General features: G+C 48.4%; 1 protein-coding gene across 2 annotated transcripts; it reads right to left on the bottom strand.

The window, feature by feature from the left end:
• Window positions 1-2,574: 2,574 nt before the first annotated feature.
• Wdr5 (WD repeat domain 5) lies at window positions 2,575-23,963 on the bottom strand. Of its 2 annotated transcripts, none has more exons than NM_080848.2 (14): window positions 23,830-23,963; window positions 20,318-20,481; window positions 19,653-19,761; window positions 19,294-19,367; window positions 18,694-18,783; window positions 18,448-18,537; window positions 18,199-18,282; window positions 13,949-14,004; window positions 10,790-10,836; window positions 7,396-7,471; window positions 6,084-6,117; window positions 5,699-5,773; window positions 5,255-5,342; window positions 2,575-4,353 (listed from the first exon to the last, which is right to left on the bottom strand). In NM_080848.2, the coding sequence occupies exons 2-14, from the start codon at window positions 20,396-20,398 to the stop codon at window positions 4,253-4,255; spliced, it is 1,005 nt and encodes a 334-aa protein (NP_543124.1). In that variant the 5' UTR covers window positions 20,399-20,481; window positions 23,830-23,963; the 3' UTR covers window positions 2,575-4,252. The 2 variants fall into 2 exon arrangements, with proteins under 2 accessions (NP_543124.1, XP_006497735.1); XM_006497672.3 differs by lacking the exon at window positions 23,830-23,963 and adding an exon at window positions 23,358-23,804.
• Between the last annotated feature and the right edge of the window lie 527 nt (window positions 23,964-24,490).

Below are 24,490 nucleotides of genomic sequence, written 5' to 3'. Positions count from 1 at the left end.
CCTTTATAAGAGTTGACTGGAGAGATGGCTCAGCAGTTAAGAGCACTGACTGCTCTTCCAAAGGTCCTGAGTTCAATTCCCAGCAACCACGTGGTGGCTTATAACCATCTGTAATGAGATGCCCTCTTCTGGTGTGTCTGAAGACAGCTACAGTATATATATATGTATATGTATATGTATAAGAAGAGTTGCCTTGGGCTAGCAGTGGTAATGCACGCCTTTAATCCCAGCACTTGGGAGGCAGAGGATTTCTGAGTTCGAGGACAGCCTGGTCTACAGAGTGAGTTCCAGGACAGCTAGAGCTACACAGAGAAATCCTGTCTTGAAAAACAAAACAAATATAATACACACACACACTCATATGCATTTAAATTTAAAGAAAGAGAGACAAAGAGAAACAGAGAAGAGAATGTTGTTTATCAGACTGGGTCTCAGCTGGTCTTGAACTCTCAATACTTATATACCAAATACATCTTAAAAAAAAAAGTCCTGGGGTGGAGAGATGGCTCTACAGTTAAGAGCACTGACTGCTCTTCCAGAGGTCCTGAGTTCAATTCCCAGCAACCACATGGTGGCTCAGAAGCCTTCTTCTGGTGCGTCAGAAGACATCTACAGTGCACAGGACTGGAGTGGGGGCCAACCAGAATGAGCAGAAATCCTCTGAATTCAAATTCCCAACAACCACATGATAGCTCACAACCATCTACATTAAATAAATAAATCCTGCCTCAGTGAGATTAGAGCCATACCTGTCCCTTGCTTGTGTTTAAGGAATATACTTCAAAGCATTTCTCAAGATGTTAGTTGTGAAATGTCATCTCTGTGTGCCTTACTCTAAAATATGCAAAATTGAGGTCATTTTAAAACAATCCCAAAAAAACACCAAGGAGTTTCAAAGCTGATACACCCTGGGGATAAACAGACCCACTCGCAAAGGTGTCAGGGCTGCACCCCTCCTCAGGAACCCACTGACAGGCAGTCATACTCAGGCCCACACGGCTAGAACCAAGTCCTTAGCCAAAAAGGAAGGTGGAAACCTTTAAGGCATTGGGCCATGGAGCAACACACTTCTCTTGGAAGGTGGAGGGAGGCTCATGAACTCCAAAAAGAAACTTAGTCCCAATAAACTGAAAGCTACAGGACTTATAAGGCTCCTCCCCAATTGCTAGGGAGAGGCTGGCTCAAGGTTCAAGAGCACTAGCTGCTCTTCCAGAACTCAGGTCCACTCACAACCATCACAAGGATCAGACCCACTCTTCTGGCCTCCATAGCCACCAGACACACACATGGGATATAAACACAAAGCACTCGTATACATAAAGCAAATATTTCTGGGCCATTCTGGAACTAGCTCTGTAGACCAGGCTGGCCCTGAACTGACAAGAGATCCATGGGTCCCATACCTGGGATTAAATGTGTGCCACCAACATGGGGCACATCTTTAAAAATGCTAAGCAGAGACTCCCACTGTGCCTCCCACTGGCTTGGGGAGCTCCAGGGCTGTCACTCAGGCTGGGCTGGCTGGTTTAGGACACTCACTGATCAAGTTGGATTTGTTACCTGGGTTAGACCTTAAGTTCTCTAGTCTTAGTAACTAGACTTTAGTTCATGTCTGCCCAGAAAAGGTCACAGCCTGTGTACACCAAGAACACAGGGCACCCAGCAGAAATCCATATAAAGCCATTCCATTAGGCCAATGTTGCATGAACAGCTGCTTGTGCCCAGTTCCAAAGCCACTTATACTAAAGCTACTGACACAGGATCCATGACACCGTACTTCAGAGATTTACATTAAACCCATCAAAAGTAAATTATGCAGACTTGGGAGCAGGGAAGACAGCTGAGTGGATAATACACTTGCCACATAGACCTGAGAATCAGCATGCATCCCTAGCACTGGTGTAAATGCAGGGCAGGCACAGCAGCCTGCCCGCCTTCCCAGCATCCACAAGGCTCCCAGTTATGCTGCCCGGCTAGACTAGCCAAATTGGAAAGCTTTGGGTTCAAGTAAGAGAACTACTGAGGTGGGGAGCTATCAAGAAAGTTATCTGGCATCACTCTACACACATGAACCATCACACATATGCACATTACCTAAAAGAAAAGCAAATTTTTTGGGGAGGGGTTGTGCTGAGCAGATGGCTTAGCACTTGAGAGCACTGACTGCTCTTCAAGAGGTCCTGAGTTCAAATCCCAGCAACCACATGGTGGCTCACAACCACCCGTAATGAGATCTGACGCCCTCTTCTGGAGTGTCTGAAGACAGCTACAGTGTACTTACATATAATGAATAAATAAATCTTTAAAAAAAATTTTTTTTCTCCCTTTGGTTGTTATTTGAGCCTTGGTTTGTGTAATCCTAGCACTAGCTCCGCAGACAGGCTTTGCTTGAACTTAGACCCTCCTGAGTGCTGGAACTAAAGGTGTGCTCCTCCACTGCCTGTTCTGCTAAAGAAATCCTTATTGAGTGCCAACCAAGTGGGAGGGAATGACAGGTAATCCTCTGATCTCCACACACCCAATGAATGCACACAGAATGAATTCCTGGAAAAAACAAACTTATATGGAACAAAATTACAAGGCATGAAAATCTTTATTTTTAAAAAGAGAATGTATTTTTACATAAATCTACAACAGAGTTCAACTGTAGAAAAAATAAACTATACTCGGGGATACTGTGCTCGACATGGCAAGCAAGCTCCCTCCCTCAGGAGGAGGCCGCACACCAGGCCACAGCTGGAAGGACCTTACTACCCTCCAGAAACCCCAGCAACATGCCCACAACATTGACCAGAACCCAGGTTCATCTATCCAACAGACGCCAGGGGCCCCAGAGCCCATGTCAGTGTGACAAGCCACCCTCTTTAACAATGGCTTCTTCGATGTGATAGCCCATTTACACACCATCTCCCTCAAGGAAGTGACAATGTATGGGGTTTCTTTTCCAATACCTTTGGATTCTTATTATGCACGATGGAGGGAGAAAGGGCTGTCAGGACCACAGCTGGGGACAAGCCTTGGCAAAGGCAGAGTAGAGCAGCTACTGCCCTGGGTGATGTGGCTTCAATACACATCAGTGTTGGCCTCACAGATGGTTGCTGCTGCAACCAGAGCAAACCCAGAATCTCCTTTCCACCCATGTCTGTGCCCAGCAGCCTCCGCCACCCATCTGTACTCCCAGAACCTCTGCAGTCTGCTCCACAGTAGGTCACCCTGGGTTCAGCCAGCAGCAGTTGTGAAAATGCTGTGTAGTCCTGAGCTTGGCCACTACCTCTTTCCAGTCCTGGTCACCTGAGGCGGTGACCTGGGGCGGGGGCCAAGGACATAAGAGAGGTTTGGTGGGTTTAGAGGCCAAGGCAGGAAGCTGTACCTGCTGGGGCAAGCACCATATTGAACTCCTCCCTCCTGCACAGGTGACCCTGAGCCTCTCACAGAATAAAGAGGTCCAGAACCTCACTACATGGTGCCTTTCCAAGACTTCCTTCCACTCTTTCTCATCTGAGGTTCTTCCTCTCCAACACTCAGCACCCACAGCAGCCACTGGGAAGAAGAGGCACAACAAGGATCCATCCTCCCAGAGACCTTTCCAACTCCTGCCAGGAAGGGAGGAGGGCTTTATAAAGCCAGGTGTCAAAGAGCCTGGTCAGAACTCAGGGCCACACCCAGTCCATACCCACCTTTTATTACAGTGTGTGTAGCTTACTGAGTGATACCAGTGAGACAAGGAGACATTTCAACCACTGAGAGGTCAGTGTTGACCTATGAACTCCAAAAGAACAAAGGGACTTGACACGGATACAACTTACAACCTTTCTGTGTTTCCAGAAACTCATGGAAGCACGCTGGGTACTATTACAGGCAGGAAAATTGAACAAGCAGGCCAGGGCAGGAGGCAGGGAATGGGAGTAGGGCTGTAGGTCCTGTTCCAGTGTGCACTGGGCAATACAATACCAAAACAACAACCACAGAGAAAAACAACCCATGAGGAGCTGAACTCACTCTTGTAATAAAAAAATTAAAAATTTGTTGCCTCTGAGCACAGAACAGACCAGGAACTTCCCCAGGCAGAGACAGAATTGGCAAGAAATATCACAGTGGCTATCAAGACTCGGTAGTGTGCACTCCCCTGAGCCGACATCTTCAGATAGGAGGTGCACCAGGCCTGTCAACCCAGCCTGGCCCCATGCCTCTGCCCCACATGTGTTTCTTGCCAATCCGGGTGGCTTCCTTAAGTCTCCCATGGAGCCAGGACTTAGCAGTCACTCTTCCACAGTTTGATTGTTTTGTCGTTCTCTAACGCTGCTGAGGCAATGATGTTCTCTGTCGGGTGACAAGCCGTGGAAATCACAACATCTGAAAGGAGAGTAGTCAGGGAGCCACTCTAGGACAAGCAGTCCCAGCACATGCCTCACTGCCCTCAGGAGCACAGGGAGCACCGCAGGGTTCAGGGGAGTGCTCAGAATGCCAGAATAGTAACAGGCATCTTAGCCTTGCTCTGCTGGGCACAAGGCACTTGGTGGGTACCCAGCAGGGTCTGCACACCTGTCTACACTGGTCTCAGGACTGACTATGCCCACTTGCCCCCTACTATTCCTGAGGTTGTTCTACCTGAGCACAAGGTAACCATACATCTGGGCAGGGATACTGGCATTACTGAGATGGCATGCAGTCCACTAACCCTGCTTGCTCCCTGGTGCTCAGGTTCCACAGCAAGTGTGACCAAGCCACTCCCAGCTGAAGACAACTGCTTTTTCAGAAAACGAGCTCTCCACTCCTTAGGGTTGCAAAGGAGCACATGATATCCCTGCCATCCCTGGCCCGCTTCAGAAAGTAGACAGGGAAGAACTAGAATGAGGTAACTCCATAGCTGGACTAAGTTTTGCAGGGGAAACAGAAAACCAGCATCCCTGAAAGAGGCTGAGCCTACAGGAAATGTGGGCTAGACACTCTCCATATTCATGGAGTCCTAGTCTCTAAAGTGAAGTAAACAAGCTATATTCCTATGAGGCTTGAGTCTGACTTAAGACCCAAAAGCCAGCCATGTCCAAGACCCTAGATAAGAGCCCTTGATGCTGCCTCCAAGGCTGATCATAGGCCTTCTCAGGCCTGCAGGGCTGGGATGGCAGGGAAAACAGAGTAGCAACACCTGCTGTGTGTCCCTAAACCCCAGAGACAACCAAGCACCTTGGGGAACTGAGAGGCTCCCCTGGGTGGCTCCACCCACCCGTGTGGCCTATCTGCAATAACTACCCACCTGTGTGACCCTGCAACTTCTGCACAATCTCCTTGGTCTGCAGATTCCAGATATACACCAGGTTATCTTCAGAACCAGACACAATCCACTGCAGCATCGAAAGAACAAGCAGGCAGTGAGGACAGGCAAGAAAGACATCAGGTGATATGCTGAATAGGTAGCACAGGCAAGCTGGCTGCGGTTACTCTAATTAATACCTATTTCCCCAATTTAGGGACATGCTAAATGCCTCCCACGGCACCCTCAGTCACTGGATCTATCCAGTCACCACCTGCTCTTAGATCTTCAACCATATCCAAGTGCAACACACCACAGATTCATTCAAAACGACAAGTGTGGGTTTGTTCCATAGGCTTAGGGATGCTTCATAAAGACAAAAAGCCACCTGTGATGGGTGGCCTCTTAGAGAGCTAGCAGGATAACAACATCTCAGTGGAAACTCACCTTCCCGCCTGTCACGGAGAAGTTGGCAAATATGCAGTACTTCTCATTCTTGTGGCCAGTGTATGTCTTCAGGCACTGAAAAGGTAGGTGTGCATTGTTAGCACCCGTGGTTAGCTTTCATTCCAGAGCATTCCAAATTCTGGGTACATACACCTGACTGTGTGAACATGCTCTCTAAATATTCTAGACATACACAAGGCCCAGACTTTAACGTGCAGACTAGTCATTCCTAAAACATATCTTTAAAGGGAGTTGTACCATACTTGCTCATCAGAAGAAGATGCCCAAGTCCCTCCTGCTGCAACTCATGGGTTAGCTATACCCCCCTCAACCTGTTACCTGGGACTGGCATGCAGGCCAGACCGGCCACATGCCTGAAGCTCACCTTCCCCTTGCTGTAGTCCCAGAGCTTCAGTGTGCTGAAAGACAGAGAGTGGGAGTGAGGGGCAGGCCATCTTTGGCACGCCTTGCCTCCCCTGATGCCACCGTATCCTAACAACCGTGAGTCAGGAAAGAAGATCCTCTAGTTCACCAAGCCCAGCCACTCCGTGACACACAAAAGCAAACACAAGGACCTTAGTGCTCAGCTCAGAAACAGGCTGAAGAAACAGATTGCTGGTTGTCTTCCCAAAACTAGCAGTTAGCCAGAAGCAGAATGTGGAAAGCCATGTTGGCTCCAGAAACACCCAGTACAGGTGCCACAGGAAGAGACTCATGCCGACCTTGGAGAAGAGTGGAAGACTAACCAGAGGAGTTACAGAGACAAAGTTTGGAGCTGAGATAAAAGGATGGACCATGTAGACACTAGCATATCCGGGGATCCATCCCATAATCAGCTTCCAAATGCTGACACCATTGCATACACTAGCAAGATTATGCTGAAAGGACCCTGATATAGCTGTCTCTTGTCAGAGTATGCCTGGGCCTAGCAAACATAGAAGTGGATGCTCACAGTTGGCTATTGGATGGATCACATGGCCCCCAATGAAGGAGCTAGAGAAAGTACCAAAGAAGCTAAAGGGATCTGCAACCCTATAGGTGGAACAACATTATGAACTAACCAGTACCCCGGAGCTCTTGACTCTAGCTGCATATGCATCAAAAGATGGCCTAGTCGGCCATCACTCGAAAGAGAGGCCCATTGGACACGCAAACTTTATATGCCCCAGTACAGGGGAACGCCAGGGCCATAAAAGGGGAGTGAGTGGGTAGGGGAGAGGGGGTGGGTGTCTATGGGGGACTTTTGGTATAGCATTGCAAATGTAAATGAGCGAAATACCTAATAAAAAATGGAAAAAAAAAAAAAAAAAAAACTAACCAGGATAATGCCATTCAGGCAGCTCTCAAGAGCTAACTTGGCCAGGTTCCTTAGAGACTTTGTACAGTGTGTGCCAGATTAAGTGAGCACCTAAGAGGAGGTCATCATGTATGGCAGTGAGATTATGCTGCGTGAAGATGCTCAGAGCCTGGGAACTGGCAGGAACAACTAGGTGTCAAATCCTTCTCATACTAAAACTAGCTAGAGTGGACAGTCCTTTCTTCAACCCCTCAACCCACAACCCAAGAACGAACTCTTAATGCAGATATAAAAGAGTTCAACTGGACAACTGGGAGAAGAAACAACACAACAGACAGGAGAGGAACCCCACCAACGAAGAAGACTGTGAGCTCACTCCTCAGGGAACTGAAGCACTCACTTGTCCAAAGTTGCAGCCAGGATGTATTTGCCATTTGGAGAGAACTTCACGAAGGACACTGGAGGATTGTCATCATCTACACAGAAGAAAAACAGGCTGATCTTTGGCAGAGTCGAGATGCAAGTCAGCTCCCAGTTACCCATGTTGACTGTGTGGGGACCCTGCCACCATCACTCTAGAAGGACACCAGAGAGCTTTGACATGCCATCACCTTCCCTGGCCGTTCACATTCTTAAGTCTTCACCCAGTGCCCTGCCAACAAGCCTCCACCACATAAGGAAGGAGGCCCAAAGCTCTCCAGCACTGCTGAAGAACTGATCCCCTGAAGAAAGCTGCCTGACCTAGGGGGTCTTAGAGACAACCGCCCATTCTTCAGCCAAGCAAGTTCTCCTTTCTTGATGGCCTTGCCTCTGCCTCCTGAAGACCAGGTTGCTGACTTTAGCCTCAGCATTTGGCAAGCGGGGTCAAGGCTGGGGTGTTGCACTGCTGAGCAGCCAGGCCTCCAACAAATTGCCCACATAAAAGCTGCTTTCCAGAGCACAACAAAGTCATATCCTTCTGCACAGTGGGCCAATGCGGAGAGCGGGGAGGGCCCTGCCCCTCGCCTGGGTAAGGAGAACGGATCCTGAGGTGGGCCTGCTCGGCCAGCCAAGGAAGCATACCAGGCCCTAAAGTGTGCATACAAGAGGCTGGTGTACCCTGACACACACATTACCACAGGGGGTTCGCAGGGGGCTCCGTTTCTCGTGACTGGTCACAAACACTGAAAGGGACACGAGAGAGTAACTGGGCCACATAATGCTATTAGTTCGGCTGACATGGAGCAACACCTGTGCGCCTTTCCAGGCCACCTCTGAAACAGATGCCTGCAGAAATCAAGACCTGTGCCACACCCTTAATCCCACCCAGCATTCCAGGGTGCAAAGGTGAGGCAGATCTCATTTTGAGGCTGGCATGGACTACAGAGTATCAAGACAGACAGAAATATAAACAAAATCTGTCTCAACAGCATCCCATCCCCTGCAAAAGAATGTCTAAACGTTAATGTCTAAACCTGAAGATGAGAAGAGAAATAGACCTTGGGCCAAACAGGCCTGCCTACCTCAATCCAGGCCTTACTGCCCATTGCCTACCCAAATCTAAATCCTGGCCATGCACCTGGTTGCCTTTCTCAGACTAGAGTTTAGCCAACAATAGATATAAAACAAAGCACCTGCTGGGCAGTGGTGGCGCACGCCTTTAATCCCAGCACTTGGGAGGCAGAGGCAGAAAGATTTCTGAGTTCGAGGCCAGCCTGGTCTACAGAGTGAGTTCCAGGACAGCCAGTAGTGCTATACGGAGAAACCCTGTCTTGAAAAACCTAAAAAAAAAAAAACCTACAAGTTTCAGGCACTGCTGAGATGGCTCATGCACTCGATGCACAGACCTCACAGTACAAGAGTCTAACTCCTAAAAGCTTTCTCTGACCTCTACACATGTGCTGAGCACAGGGAAAAACATACACAAGCACATGGACATGTGTATACTGGGAAACACACAGACCAATTTAAAAAAAAAAAAGAAAATGCACAGATCACAGATTTTGTTGGGCATCAAATTACAATCTTTAATCCCAGCACTCTAGAAGCTGGTAGATCTCTGAGTCCAAGACAAGCCTGGCCTACAAAATGAGCTCCAGCCCAGCCAGGGCTACACAGGGGAAATCCTGTCTGTCTGGAGGGGAAGAAAAGGGGTGGGGAGGGCAGGGCACCACAAAACCAAAGAAACAGAATTTCACTGTTCCCTAGGACAACTGTTTAACTGAAGCAAATGTAACCAACTCTAGCATTCCCTCTTGGAGCTGCATGTAATGGCTGCATCTAAACTGGATATGTGCCTGCACATCATCCCACAGTAACCACTGCCTCCTGGCACGGTACATCTGTAGACCCAGTGGTTTTTTTTTTTTTTTTTTTTTTTTTTGGTTTTTCAAGACAGGGTTTCTCTGTATAGCCCTGGCTGTCCTGGAACTCACTTTGTAGACGAGGCTGGCCTTGAACTCAGAAATCCGCCTGCTTCTGCCTCCCAAGTGCTGGGATTAAAGGCGTGCAACACCATGCCGGGCTATACCCAGTGTTTTGAACCACCTCAAGACTTAAACTGCAGTACAAAGTACACAAGTCACCTGCAAACACTGCACCATCTCACAGGAAGGACCTGAGCATCGGAGGATTCTGGGATCAATGGAAAGTCTTACAACCCTCTCCCAGATATTACTGAGGGGTGACTAGACATGCTATGCAGCTTTCTAGCTAGCTGGCTTTTGTATCTAAGATGCTGCCCTGTAAATGAAGGATGACACAGGGTAGCAGATGTTCACAAGCGTTGATACACAAGCACTAGGGGTATGCTGGAATAGCCGCTGAGTAACATACTCAGCACCAGACAGTTGCCTGGAAGAGAAGATTGGGGAAGGGGATGGTAAGACAGGACATTACTACCTGACATCTGTGACTGCTCTGAAAAATCAGTAAACCCCAAGAGTGGACACAGAGCAAGAAAAGCTTAAAAGCCATTATCCCAGGTTGTGTCCCGAAACTTATGAAGACTATCCATTCACAACTCAAGTAAGTGACAGTTTTGAAGAGAACATCACACAGATGATGGTTGAGGTGGGGAGGGGTGTTGAATATGAGCATGCCATTAAGAGCTGGGCACAGAGAAGCACAAGGGTATGCATGTCATCTGTAGGCAGAGTGATATCAGAGGTCACCATACCCATGACCTGTTCCCTGGCCACCTAAGCTGCCATAGAGGATGAGCTCCTGATTCTTGGCATTCTATCCTAGCAACCTGGCAGGCCAAGAGCACTACACTCGTTTCCCTAACAGTCTAAGGAGGTAGCAACTTACCACAATGCCTATCTACCCCGCAAAGCCAAACTGGTAAAGAAACAGGCCATCTAAGGTTCTGAACTCCAGCCTAGCAAGTAACAGCTTCCCTCCCAACACCTCATCAGCCCACTCACCTGTGAGCCCAGACCTGTCCTGCTCCAACACCCTGCCCACCTTGCAGTACACTATAGTAGCAAATGTGTATCCCCAACTCCAGGAAGGAAGAGACCACTGGCAGGCTGAGGCAGATGAACACAGGTAGAGGCTGCAGGGCCCCAAAGAGCTACAGACACTATTCAACAATGTAAAACAAGCCAAGGACCAACCCCACATGAGCATGAGAGAAGGGGGACAAGTTCTGGTAAACGTTCGTAGTCAGGAAGAAAGGTGCCACAAGTCCTGCAGAATAAGGGAGCCCAGGCCAGAAGGAAAGATGACTTTCTGAAAACAAATACTCTAGAAGGCCCACCAGGACACGGCAGCCACCCACCTCCACAATCCCTACCAGACAGAGCACTCACCAATGAGTGTCTTCAGACACTGGCCAGAGGCGGTGTCCCAGATTCGGCTGTCAAGCAAGAAGATAGGGTATGAGAAAGTCAATTGCTGGTGAGTGCAGTCATCTATACCCCCTGAGTTCTGGGAGGGCATTTCTCCCAATTCCCATAGTATTGCACTTCACCCTTCTCCCACAGCTTTAACAGTTACTCTGTCTCTAGAGACTGAGTGAGAATATCATGTGCACACATGGGTAGACTTCACCTGAGGACACCTGTCCTCCAGCTAGGATTACAGAGACCCTGTCTCTACGCTTTTAAGCCCAGCACTTGGGAGGCAGAGGCAGGCAGATTTCTGAGTTCGAGGCCAGCCTGATCTACAGAGTGAGTTTCAGGACAGCCAGGGCTACACAGAAAAAGCCTGTCTCGAACAGGAAAAAAAAGTTAGGGCTGGAGAGATGGCTCAGTGGTTAAGAGCACTGACAGCTTTACCAGAGGTCCTGAGTTCAATTCCTAGCAACCACATGGTAGCTCAGAACTATCCATAGGAATCTGACTCCCTCCATCGGTGTGTCTGAAGAGTGTACTCACATACATAAAATAAAGCTTTAAAAATGGTAATGGTGTACCCCTTTAACCCCAGCCCTCAGGAGACAGAAACAGACACAGCCTGGTTTAGACAGGAAGAAACGGTGTGTGTGTGTGTGTGTGTGTGTTTGGGGGTGGGGTGGGGCGGCACAGCAAACAACAAAAAAGCTGAGCAGTAAGTCGTGCCACATCAGGAGGTGGATCTCTGTAAATATGAGGCCAGCCCTGGTCTACAAAGTGAGTTTCAGGACAGAAAGAGCTGTTACACAGAGAAACCCTGTCTCAAACAAAAAAAGGATGCCTGTCCTCTCTATACAGCCAGTGTGCTGTTAGGAGGACAAAATTGTTACAAAATGACGACTGTACCATTTACTGGCACATAAAGACAAATTTAAAAGAATCAAAAACTAAACAGTTATTTATATGGTCCTTTTCCTTTTTCCCTTGCTGCATTGAATTCTTGCCATCCTCATTTGTCACTTGGGAAATATAGGTGAGCGTAAGTACAGCCAGTAAGCGGCAGGCCAGAATAGATTCCAAATCTGCACTGCCCAGCCTCTCTGGAACCCAGGACCTGCGCTGTCCAGCATGCGCTGAAGGGTTACACATTTGCCAGGGTTCATGGTGGCTGCTCTTTTTACCTGGAATTAACCAGGTAGATGATGGGGAAAGATCTCTGTTAACAGTCAAGTGCTAGGGATATGTAGGAATGCTATAATAGGAGAGGGCAGGAGTCATGGAGACCGATACTGCCTGAGCACATAGCCTACAGAGTTCAGGATGGAGTCAGTATCAGTCACTGAGCCTGTGTGGAGAATGCATTTGGATTTTAGTTCCTTAGTGTTTTGCTGAATTTAAAACTGAATTTAAGAAACTGAACTAAAAAAAAAAAAAAAAAGAAACAAGAAAAATCAAACCGCGGGCTGGAGAGATGGCTCAGTGGTTAAGAGCACTGACTGCCCTTCAGAGGTCCTGAGTTCCCAGCAACCACATGGTGGCTCACAACCATCTGTAATGGGCCTCTTCTGGGGTGTCTGAAGACACTGACAGTGTACCCACATACATGAAAAAACATGAAAGAAAGAAATAAAATTTAAAAAAAAGAAAAAATCTTTAAAAATAAAATAAAATCCTGGGCAGTGGTGGCACACACCTTTAATCCCAGCACTCGGGAGGCAGAGTCAGGCAGATTTCTGAGTTCCAGGCCAGCCTGGTCTACAGAGTGAGTTCCAGGACAGCCAGGACTAGAGACTATACAGAGGGGACGAGGGCTATTAGAGTCTTCCAGTCCTCTGTGAACTCAGGGCACCCACCTCTCTACTGCTAATCTTGGTCATCTTTAGTCTTTTTAGCTCTACCTTACATAACTGTTTCCTGTTTCTTCCCACTCCACCATTTTTTTGTCTTCGAGTATACTTCTACCTGGGGTCTCTTGTGCCGCTCTGCCTATGACAATGAGAGCACTCTAACACACATTGGACTAGCCCAACTGAAACAAGCTTTAGTGGACTTTTGAAAGAATTGTCCTTTTGCTAAAGTTTGTGTCACCCCCAAGAAGAGAAAAGAAAATGTTTAGTTCATATCACTCAGTGTTCTCTGTATGTGGCCAGGAAACAAATAATGTTGCCAACTGGCCCGGCCCTGTGCAGTCAAACAGCAGAGCTCCAGCTGAGCAACTGCAACAAGGCTCAACTCCATCTGCAGCAGCACTGAAATAAATAAGTTCACCTTCTCTCCATTCTGTCTAGGTTTTCCTTTCTGTCTTTTGGTGGCAGTGCTGCCTGGGGCACAGAAGTTTCTAGTTGCTTTGGTTCACTCTAGACCACTCTTCCCTGTCCTGACCTCCAATCAACTCTAAGGACTTTGCTGGACAGATGCCACTTACCCACCCTGCTCAAACACTTCGTTTAGGTATATTATATTTAGGTATATTTCAGTAGCCTCCAAGCTAAGACCCTGAGTGAGGATACATAACCAGCCCATCACCACCGCCACACACAAACAGTGTGCTTCACTCACCTACCACATTACTTACCTTGCTCTCTATCAACACAGAGCATCAACACGCACTCAGTTATGAAGGCTCCAAGCTTCAAGTGCAAGTACATAGCACTGTACTCCCAAGCCTGCCTTTTGTGACCTACCCTGTCTTCTGAGGAACCCTAAGCACTTCCACCTAGCAGTCATGTCTACAATGCCATCCACTGCTAAAAAGCTCTGCACCATACCTCTGGCTTCTTTTCTTCTGTTCCACACAATGGGATCTGGTGGTTCACCTGCCCAGAGCTCATGGGATCTGTGAACAGCACCACTGCACTTACAAGGGCTCAGACCTTTAACTCACTTTCTACAACTTTGAAAGGGTACACTCAGGGGCATGCAAGGAGCTCCCAGCTCTCACTCTGCCCTGGGTGCCCTCACCTATCATCTACCTTTCCCTTCATAGCTTTTCATCCCCTGAACTCTGCACCCAGTGGGGCGCAGGCCTCAGGAGGATGAGGAGGCACAGGCCCCCACTTTGATGCACCACAGAGCTGGAACAACATAGCAGGCCATAAACAACAGGTCACCGACTACATGAAGACTCTCACTTACCAGAGGCCATCATAGCTACTGGAAACAATCAATGATCCATCACGGTTGAAATGAACCTACAAAATAGAGGAAGAGAAGCTGATTTCTCTCTCTCTCTCTTTTTTATTCTTTTACACTCCATATTTTATTCTCCGCCCCCAAGCTGGTTTCTAATAAGTACTACAGTAGTATGTTTATCTAAATCTCGAGGGCATCTTGCCCACAGAGCTCACCACAATCCCCTTTGAGCACCTGACAAAGCTAATACAACTTGGGGTGGGGGTGGGGGGGCACCTTCTCTTTCTCACCAGCAAAAAAGCAAGAGCTTAAAGTCAGGAGACTGGTCCACAGGTGGCCTGTGTTCATTCATCAGCCTGAGTTTCTGATATCTAGATCACTGCCACTCTAGATGCTCAGTGGTATATAGTCCCAGCAATGAGAGCCAGGCCACCATAAACTGTGTCTCAGAGGAGACGCTTAGGCTAATATGCAAATTTCAGTGAGTCCCTGGTGCCCTTCAGGTAACTCCAGGCCCTTATAACTTACTGTTTTCAGTTTGTCTTACTTTTTGAGACAGGATGCAGCTATGGTTGATTTTGAATCTACTAAGTAGCTATAGCTTCTAACTCCTAATCTTCCTGCCCCTTACCAAAGTGCTGGGCTTACAAGCCTGTAACACCATGCCTGTGTTTATTGTATACAATACTGGAGATGGAATCCAAGGACTGGAGCATACTAGGCAAGCATTCTACCTGTGTACCAGATACTGGGTCACAGTCCAACCCTGCTTAAATCTTAGTGCCAGGAATTGAATCTATCTCCCCAAATTTCTATAACTTTCACTGAGTCTTTGGTAGGTGTGACTCAAGATAAACTTTTTACATAGGAACTCTCAGTGCATGATATGGTGACAAACTTGAGAAATGTTCCAGCTTCAGCTTCTTGGGCTCACTTGTAAGCAGCCATCAGGTTCCAGGGACTCTGCCATCACAGACCTGATGGGCCAGCCTGGTCTAAAGCACTAGAGCCAGAGGTCACTTTCTCCTGTTGACAAGTGCATGTCAGATCCTGAACAGCTACTCAGCCACAACTGTCAGTCACTAGAGTTCCTTCCTTAGGTCAGGCAATACAACTAACTACCCACATTTACCTCTACTTTTAATATACGAAACAAATTGTCAAACATAATGTGGTAAGGGGCAAACATGGGCCCCCGACGTTTCCATGCAGCCAATGTGCAGGTAGCAGCTTGGAGAAACAAGCAAGCCAGCCCACAGGGTACCAGTCAACAGGACTCCCTACTGGGGATGAGACACAGTGAACGGCTGAGGGGACACTGATACAGGCAAAGGCTATAGCTAGGGAGAGTATACAAAAGGGCTTCAAGGCTGGGCATTAATTGAGTCATCAACTTGGCACAGACCTAGGCCCCCCCCCTTTTTTTTTTGGTTTTTCCAGACAGGGTTTCTCTGTGTAGCCCTGGCTGTCCTGGAATTCACTTTGTAGAACATGCTGGCCTCGAACTCAGTAAAAAGCTACCTGAGTTGCCATCTGCCCAACAGACGGGAATGGCTGGCCAAAGGTTCAAGTGACCACAGCTCCAGGAACCAAAATGGGATAAGGGCAAGCGGCTGTGCAGGGTGTTCTCAGACAGTTTTTTTTTTTGTTTTTTTTTTTTTTTTTGAGACAGGGTTTCTCTGTATAGTCCTGGTTGGTTGTCCTGGAACTCACTCTGTAGACCAGGCTGGCCTCCAACTCAGAAATCCATCTGCCTCTGCCTCCCGAGAGCTGAGATTAAAGGTGTGCGCCACGACTGCCTGGCAGGCACAAAAAGGAAATCTTGAGAACATGCCTCTGTTAAGACTGGCCGGTAGCGATCTACGGGGCGTTTCCTTGATTAATTAATGATACAGGGCCTCAACAGTTAGTGATGCCACCTTTAGGCAGGTATGAAAACTTAAAATGACTAAGGCACAAATAAGACAGTAAGCAATGTTCTTCAGGACCTCTGCTCCAGCTCCTGCCTCCAGGTTCTTGTCCTAACTTCCTTCAATTGTGCAACGGTGATGTGAAAATCTACTGGGCACTGCCAGACAGACCCCGCAGAGCTCCTGGGGACCGGACTGTCAACCAAAGAGCACACATGGAGAGACCCATGGCTCTGGCCCCATATGTGGCAGAGGATGGCCTTGTTGGACATCAGTGGGAGGAACAGCCCTTGGGCCTGAGGAGGTTTGATGCCCTGGTGTAGGGGAATACCAGGGCTGGAAAGGGGGGGTGGGGGAAGCACCCTCATAGAGGCAGGGGGAGAGAGGATGGGACAGGAGGTTTCTGGAAGGGGAGACCTGGAAAGGGATAACATTTGAAATGTTTAAAAAAAAAAAAAAAAACCACCACACACACACAGAGGGGAGGGATGGGCACACCTATATATAATTCCAGCACTCAGGAGGCAGAGTATATGAATGAAAATGGCCCCCATAGGCTCATAGGGAATGGCACTACTAAGAGGTATGACCTTGTTGGAGAAGTGTGTTTAGGAGGGGTGACTGAGGTTTCAGGAGCTCAACCCTCCCAGCCCCCCAAAAAATGCCAGGGTGGTGGCACACACCTTTAATCCCAGCTCTCGGGAGGCAGAGGCAGGCAGATTTCTGAATTCGAGGCCAGCCTGGTCTACAAAGTGAGTGCCAGGATAGCCAGGGCTATACAGAGAAACCCTGTCTTGAAAAACAAAACAAACAGAAAAAAAGCTCAAGCCGGGCCCTGTGTCTGTCACTCTCTTCCTGCTACTTGCTGATGTGGATGTAGAACTCTCAGCTCATGATGTCTGCCAGCTTCCACCATGATGATGGCCTAAACCACTCAAGTATCTGTCAGCCAGCCCCAATTAAATGGTTTCCTGTGATCATGGTGTTTCTTCACAACAATGAAAACTCTAAGACACAGAGGCAGATAGATCACTGAGTTCAAGACCAGACTAGTCTACATACTGAGTTCTAGGATAGCAAGGGCTAGAGACCCTGCCTTAAAAAAACAACGACAGGGGCTGGTGAGATGGCTCAGTGGGTAAGAGCACCCGACTGTTCTTCCGAAGGTCCAGAGTTCAAATCCCAGCAACCACATGGTGGCTCACAACCATCCGTAACAAGATCTGACTCCCTCTTCTGGTGTGTCTGAAGACAGCTACAGTGTAGTTACATATAATAAATAATAAAATAAATCTTTAAAAAAAAAAAAAAAACAACGACAACGACAAAGACCATCTTTTCTTCTTGTACATCACTTTGACAACACAGGCTAGAGTCATTAGAGAAGAGGAAGCCTCAATTGAGAAAATGCCTTCGTAAGATTGGGCTATAAGCAAGCCTGCAGGACATTTTTTTTTTTTTTTTTTTTGGGGGTTTTCGAGATAGGGTTTCTCTGTAGCCCTGGCTGTCCTGGAACTCACTTTGTAGACCAGGCTGGCCTCGAACTCAGAAATCCGTCTGCCTCTGCCTCCCAAGTGCTGGGACTAAAGGCGTGCACAACCACATCCGGCAGGACATTTTCTTAAATTAGAGACTGATGGGAGGGCCAGCAGAATGAGCTGGTGGTCCTGAGTTCTATAAGAAACAGGCTGAGGAAGCCATGAAAAGCAAGCCAGTAAGCAGCAGTCACTTTTTTCTGAGACAAGGTTTCTCTGCGTAGCCCAGGCTATCCTAGAAGTCATACTGTGTAGATCAGGCCTACCCCTGTCTTCTGAGTGCCAGCACTCACTCACTCACTTCTGCACTCACTCACTCACTTCTCCACAGCCTTTCTATCAGTCTTGCTTCCAAGTTTCAGCCCTGCTTGAGTTCCTGCCCTGACTTCCTTCAGTGATGGGCTACAATATGGAAATGTAGGAAAAAAAACCCTTTCTTCCTTAACTTGTTTTTGGTCATGGTGTTTCATCATAGCAACAATAACACAAGCTTAGGACACTCCAAGTTGCTTTTGGCCACTGTGTTTTATCAGAATAATAGAAACCCTAGGATCTCACCTCACTCACTTAAAATTCTCATGACTCCCTATTTTCCAAACTGTCAGCCCATTTTGAAAAAGCCCATTCAAGGAAGGACACCCCTCTTGAAAAATCCCTGTCATCTACCTCCCAGCCCACAGAGTGCCCCACCTACCACCCACCACCCACCACAGCTCACAGGCCTCTGGTCACTGGGATGCTACACGTGAGCAAATCAAGTCGGCTCATCCAGAGGAACTTCTGAGGACAGGCCAGGAAGACTACTTACGGCTGAGACTGGGTCCGAATGGGCAGGCAAAGTCTTGAGGCACTTCCCTGTCTTCACGTCCCATATCCTCACACTTTCATCAAACTAAAGGTGAGACAGGACATTAAAGTGATTCTACAGGAACAGGAGCAGCAACAGTGTGATCTCAGACCCAGAACCTGTCCCCACATAAAAGCCAAACTGCCTACCCCAACCAAGCACAATATGACACTGTACACATCACCCTTGGAGGAGAAACCACGCACTTACAGACCCTGAGACGATGAGGTTGGACTGGGGGTTGAAGTTGCAGCAGAAGACGTAGTTACTGTGGCCCTTCAGGGTCTTCAGACACTTCCCCTAGAGCACACATAGCATACCAAGGTCTGTGACTTCCAGGGGCTGAATCTCCAAATACAAGCTTCTTGTACATTTGAAGACCTACCCAAGACCAACCATCTACACAGCCAACTCATCTCAACTATGGGCACTCCCTGGAAGACCAGTGTCACTTACGGAACTCACGTCCCAAATCTTCAAAGTTTTATCATCAGAGGCAGACACAAGGAGGTTAGAATCTGATGACCACGCTACATCAGATATTCCCTTGGGAAGGGAAAAAAAAAACAGTTGGTTTTGAGGGACAAAAATCCAAATGACCAGTAAAAGATCAACCCTACTAACCTATACACCATGCTGTCAGGAAATCCAGCCAGTGTTAGCACCACAAAACACCTGGCCCAGAGGAAAAGGCCAGTACTTTCAGCTCTACCAAACTTCTTAGACTCACTCCCCTGTGGAGGCTCAAAGTGCTTGTGCTTGCACTAAAAATATAAGCAAGCCAGGTATGGTAGAGCAAGCCCGATTCTTAGGCAGGAGGATTGCAGTTCCAGACCAAATTGGACTACTTGGTAAGGCCCTGCACCCACTACACTTAAAAACAGTCCTGACAAGCCCAAGTGGTGGTGGTGCACACCTTTTAATCCCTGCACTAGACAGTTGGATGCAAAGGCAGCCAGATCTCCATTTGGATCTCCAAGTTGAAGGCCAGCCTGAGTACAGCAAGGGCACCCAGCCACCCTGCTCAACACCTAGTGCACCTAATGGGAAACTTACCAGTTTGTGACCAGATATAGTTTTCTCAAACTTTCCATCATATGCTCCCCAAATTTTAATGAGTTTATCAGCAGCTGAAAGGAATGAAAGGGAGCTGAAGTCAGAGAAGGCTGTGGCTGTACAGTCACCCAAAGGAAGGAGGCCTGAGTCACTCAATGAACTAAGTATGGACACACAGAAGTACACCCTTCACTGCAGAGGGGCAATAGCATGTGAACAGGCAATTACTTCAGTTCCATACAAACATGCTGAATGCTAACCAACCCAGAGACCAGTAACAACTAACACAGTCCAGCCTCCTCATCCTCCTTCCTCCAACAAAGTTCAGACGCCTCTCCAAAGGACTGAAGGATACTCACATGAACTTGCCAACCATTCCCCATTGGGGCTGAACTTCACAGAGGACACAGCTTTGGTGTGGCCAGCCAGGGTGAACTTCAGGGCATAGTTTGGCTTAACTGGTGTGGGCTGGAGGAAACAGTACAGATTAGCCAGAGGCAACTACCACCACCCAATCAACCCACTTGATTCCCAAAGTGTAATCAAGCACTAGCTGGTTCCAAACTCATACACAAGAACTTACTATAACCTTATCTGATGTCCCCCTTTAAACTGCCAGTGTGAGCCTAGCACCTCTCTTGAAAGCCCCGACTTTCCCTGAAGTACCTTAGCACACCAAGAATTTGTAATTTTTTTTGGTATGGTGGTGCATGTCTTTAATCCCAGGAAGGGAGAGGGAGGCAGAGGCAGTTGAGTCTCTATGAGTTCAATACTAGCCTAGTCTACATGTCGAGTTCCTCACCAGCCAGGGACTATAGGGGAAACCCTGCCTCAAAACAAACTGTACTTTTTGATAAATACCCTCACCTCCATCTTAGGTCTGGGACTCCCTGGTGTGGCACCTGACTGCTCTGTGTGACCACTGTTGTGTGCTCAGAAATACTGGCAGCATACCTCACTGGGCAGAGAAGCCTAGATTAATAAAATAATGTCCCTGAGAATCTCTCCAGCCTGTGGGACATACCTTGCTCTGTGTGGCTGATGAGGAAGGAGTGGGCTGTGCTCTTGCAGCCTCTGTCTCTGGCTTCTTCTCCTCTGTGGCCATGGCTCTGAAGCCCACAGGGCAGGACACCGTGAAGGGGGAGTCACAATGGAAGAGGCTGTCAGCTGAACTCTATAGTAAGGGGCCTATAAACAAATCCTCTCTTTAACAAAGGTTGTTGGAGAAATAGTTCAGTAGCTAAGCTCGCCAAATGCAGTTCCAGAAGACCTAAGTTTGATTCCCACTTGTGAGCTTACAACTATCTGTGAGTCCAGCTCAGAGGATCTGGCATCCTCTTCTGGCCTCTGTAGGGACTGCATGCACATGGCACACAGACTTACATGCAGAGAGGGAAAACAAAAGTTAAATAAAATTTGCCCTGATGTGGTGGCGCACGCCTTTAATCCCAGCACTTGGGAGGCAGAGGCAGGCAGACTTCTGAGTTCCAGGCCAGCCTGATCTACATAGTGAGTTCCAGGACAGTCAGAGCTACACAGAGAAACACTGTCTCGAAAAAAAAAAACAAAAACAAAATAAATAAATAAACAAACAAACAAACAATGATTCTGGGGCTGGAGAGATGGCTCAGTGGATAAGAGCACTGACTGTTCTACCAGAGGTCCTGAGTTCAATTCCCAGCAACCGCATCTGTAATGTGATCTGATGTTCTCTCCTGGTATCTGAAGACAACTATACTGTACTTATAAATGTAAAATAAATCTTTAAAACATAAAAATAGAAAGATTCCCAAGAAAAAGAATAAAAAGGGGGGCTGGTGAGATGGCTCAGTGGGTAAGAGCACCTGACTGCTCTTCCAAAGGTCCGAAGTTCAAATCCCAGCAACCATATGGTGGCTCACAACCACCCGTAATGAGATCTGATACCCTCTTCTGGTGCGTCTGAAGACAGCTACGGTGTACTTACATATAATAAATAAATAAATAAATAAATAAATAAAAGAATAAAAAGGAGAAACACGACCACCACATTGAACCCTCCAACAAATCAACTGTCCCAAGCTGGGGATAACTGTCACCCTATCCCAGGGCTGACGCTTCAGACACTCTGTGTGATGGCCTAGGCTTCCCACTGTAGCAGACAGGTGTATACAGGGATGTGAGTTTGCTTCAAAGAGCCCTTGACACAGTATTTAAAAGGCTTTCTAACAGAAACAACAGGCCAAGTAACAGGAGGTAGACTTTCTGTGCACAAGTCTGTGAACTTACCCAAATTCTAAAATACACCCAAATAATTTGACGAAACACAGTGGCCTCACCTCCTCAGTGGCTCCCTGTGACCTCATAAACTGCAACATGCCTTTAACAATACCTAGAGCTTACAGAGCACAGGGACTCAGTGCACAAAGTACTACCGAAAGCGCTCCAAGAATAAAACAGAGTAGTCACTGCCCCCATGTGAAAGAAACCTCTGGGGGAGCAGCACAAACAACAGCAGATAAGCTGCAGGTCTGAGGGAAAGTAGTTATTCCAGTCAGCTGGACAGACTCAGCCTGAACATGTATGCAACTGCAACAGTTTACTGCAGTTTACAGGAGGGCCCATCACCTGCACGCATCCAGAAAAGCACACCACCTGACTGGGAAATGAGCTAGTACTCCTCTAACGGAGAGCTACTGAGACATTCCTCAGCCATCAATGTAAGGAGCAATCATAATGTAAAGTCTGGCTTTGAGGTTAAACCTGAAACCTCACATGGACCCCCACATAAGACTAAGATGAAAGGACACCAAAAGAGAACAATGCCTCAAAGTCTTCAATCCTAGAGGAAAGAACAGGAACACCATGCACCACACAGGTGCAGCCAAGCTGTTTTACCTGCAGCCATCTCCATCAAGGTCAAATCCGCTGTAGCTCAAGCCCAGGTGCAAGGATCAGACTAGGGTAGGTCCCAGGGGCCTCTCCACAAACAAAGCTCTTGTGCCCAGGAAATACCAGCTGCTTGGTGCTTTTAGCTTTTTGGAGACAGGGTCTTGCTATGCACTGGTATTAAAAAACCAGTCTCAAGCTTGGTATGGTTGGTGTAACAGGCATAAATCAACTACCAGGCCTGACCTGGTGCTTATTCTTAATGCAACTATGGCCATGAGTTCCCATAGCAACCACTTTTGTGGACCATACAGGTAGCAACAGGAGCTGAGACTTAAGTAATGAAAAGGGCTAGAAAGTCTCTTTCAACCAGCATCTCATCTCCCTACTCCAGTGAAATGAAAGGCCAACAGTGTAGGGCAGATCTATCTCCAGTGTGGGAAGTCTCTAGGAACTAAGCTTCTTTTAGCATATAAAGAGATTCACCTAACAGCAGGTGGATGACCTTGCCAACAAGCACACCACCACCCAGCCCTGCCCATCACATCGTTAATAAGCTGGGTCTTTCAGGAAGACAAATATTAACATCTGAAGACACTAGTTGTAGCACCACCCACTTTAATTCCAGCTCTAAGGATGAAGAGCTCTAAGGATGTGGGCCCCAAACAACCAACCAAAAAACAAAAACAAAAACGGGGAAGAAAGAAAGAAAGAAAGAAAGAAAGAAAGAAAGAATATCAACATTAGCCAATCTGCCTCACAGCATTCAGGAGGCTCAGGAATTCAAAGCAGTTAAATGTGAGGCTAGCATCAACCTGAAACCGGCTCAAAGGAGACCACCACTTTCCAATTCCACAGGGTAGAGTCCAAGACAGAGCACTCAGGAAAGCAGGACTTGGGGAGGGCAGGTCTGGGAGGAAGCTGGGTTAAGCAGGATCCTCAGCAGGTGGTTTGGAGCTGGCCTCCACTGCCCACAAAGGAGGTAGGTAACCGGCAGCCGCAGCCGGGGCTTTACACTAGAGTGAGCCTGACTATGGAAGGGCAGCAGCCATCAGTCTCCCTCCAGTCAAATGTAGACTCCTGGTTTCCACCCTAGTACACAAGTATGGGAAGACAGAATGGTTCAGTCACTCAGGTGAGTGCAGTAGGTAACCCAACAAAGAACTCCAACCCATCCTCTCTGGGCTCCTAGATACCTAGGTACTAGTAGCCTTGGCTTCACACCACTGTGCGCTCAACTGCCCGGCTGTCCCGGACAATGTTCAGAAACCCTTGACCGGTCAGCCCTAGTCAGGTAGAAACTTGCGCTAGGACACAAATGAGGGTTGTGCCCGCAGCACGAGAGGCGCCAAGTGGCCAAGGAAACCTGCGCGACGCTGGCTGGGTGTCCCCGATGAGACAGAGAATTCCACTCCCAGTGACGCCAGTCTGAGGTGTGAGTCTCGAGAAGCTCGCAGGACTAAGGGTCTAGGGGCGTAGCAGGGGCCGCAGTGGAAGTAGCGGGCCGTGGCGGCCACAAGGGGCGGCGGGGTCGGGGCGCGGCCGCAAATGCGGCGTCCGGCCCGGCCCGAGGCCCTCGGAACACGTGCGGCGCTGTGGAGCCCGGAGCCCGAGGGCCCTCGTGGCCGCCGCTCGCCTCGCGCCCGCGGGACCGGGTTTCTCGCTTACCTGCCGGGGCCGCGGCGGCGGGGCCGGGCGCTCTGGCGTCGCGTCGGCTAGCCCTACGCGCGAGAGCAGACGATCTGCTGGACTAGGCGGCAGCGGCGCGGGAGGCGGGAGGGATTGCGCGTGCGCGAGGGGCGGGACAACGGGCGGCGACGAGGGTCAGAAAAACTAGAGGAGGCGGAGCGCCTTAAAGGGGCCGTCTGTGGTTCTCGCTTCCTATTTGACCGCTACTGGTGTTCGGTAACTGCAGACTGGAGCACTCTAGAATTAAAGATGGGTGAGAACGTGCTTAGGTGCCTCTCCTGTTATTCTAGGCTGTGTAGCCAAGCTAACAGTTACAATTTGCCTGTGCTGGCCCGTGCCTGCCCAGGACTGTTGGGAAACCTCTTGGTGCCACTGGTGGATGTCCACGAGGTCCGGAAGTCCGGAGCTCCTGCGGCCTCCCCAGCCTACCGCAAGGCGGGGGGCTTCCTGCCGCTGCAAACCACAGCTCAAATTGAACATACTTGCCTCTCTTCTACAGGGCCATAAGGAGGCTACGCTGTACCACCACCACCACCCCACACAGACACACTCCGAAAAAGGTCTTAGGAGCTACCGCTGCAGGGAGAGATCTACAGTAGTGTCCAGGGAAGGCAGGGCACTACTGTAGAGAAGGAAGCCT

The sequence above is a fragment of the Mus musculus genome, chromosome 2, assembly GCF_000001635.26.
Source record: "Mus musculus strain C57BL/6J chromosome 2, GRCm38.p6 C57BL/6J".
In the NCBI taxonomy this organism is placed as follows: Eukaryota; Metazoa; Chordata; class Mammalia; order Rodentia; family Muridae; genus Mus; species Mus musculus.
The sequence above is the reverse complement of the archived record's forward strand: the minus strand, read 5'-3'. Positions and strand labels throughout refer to the sequence as shown.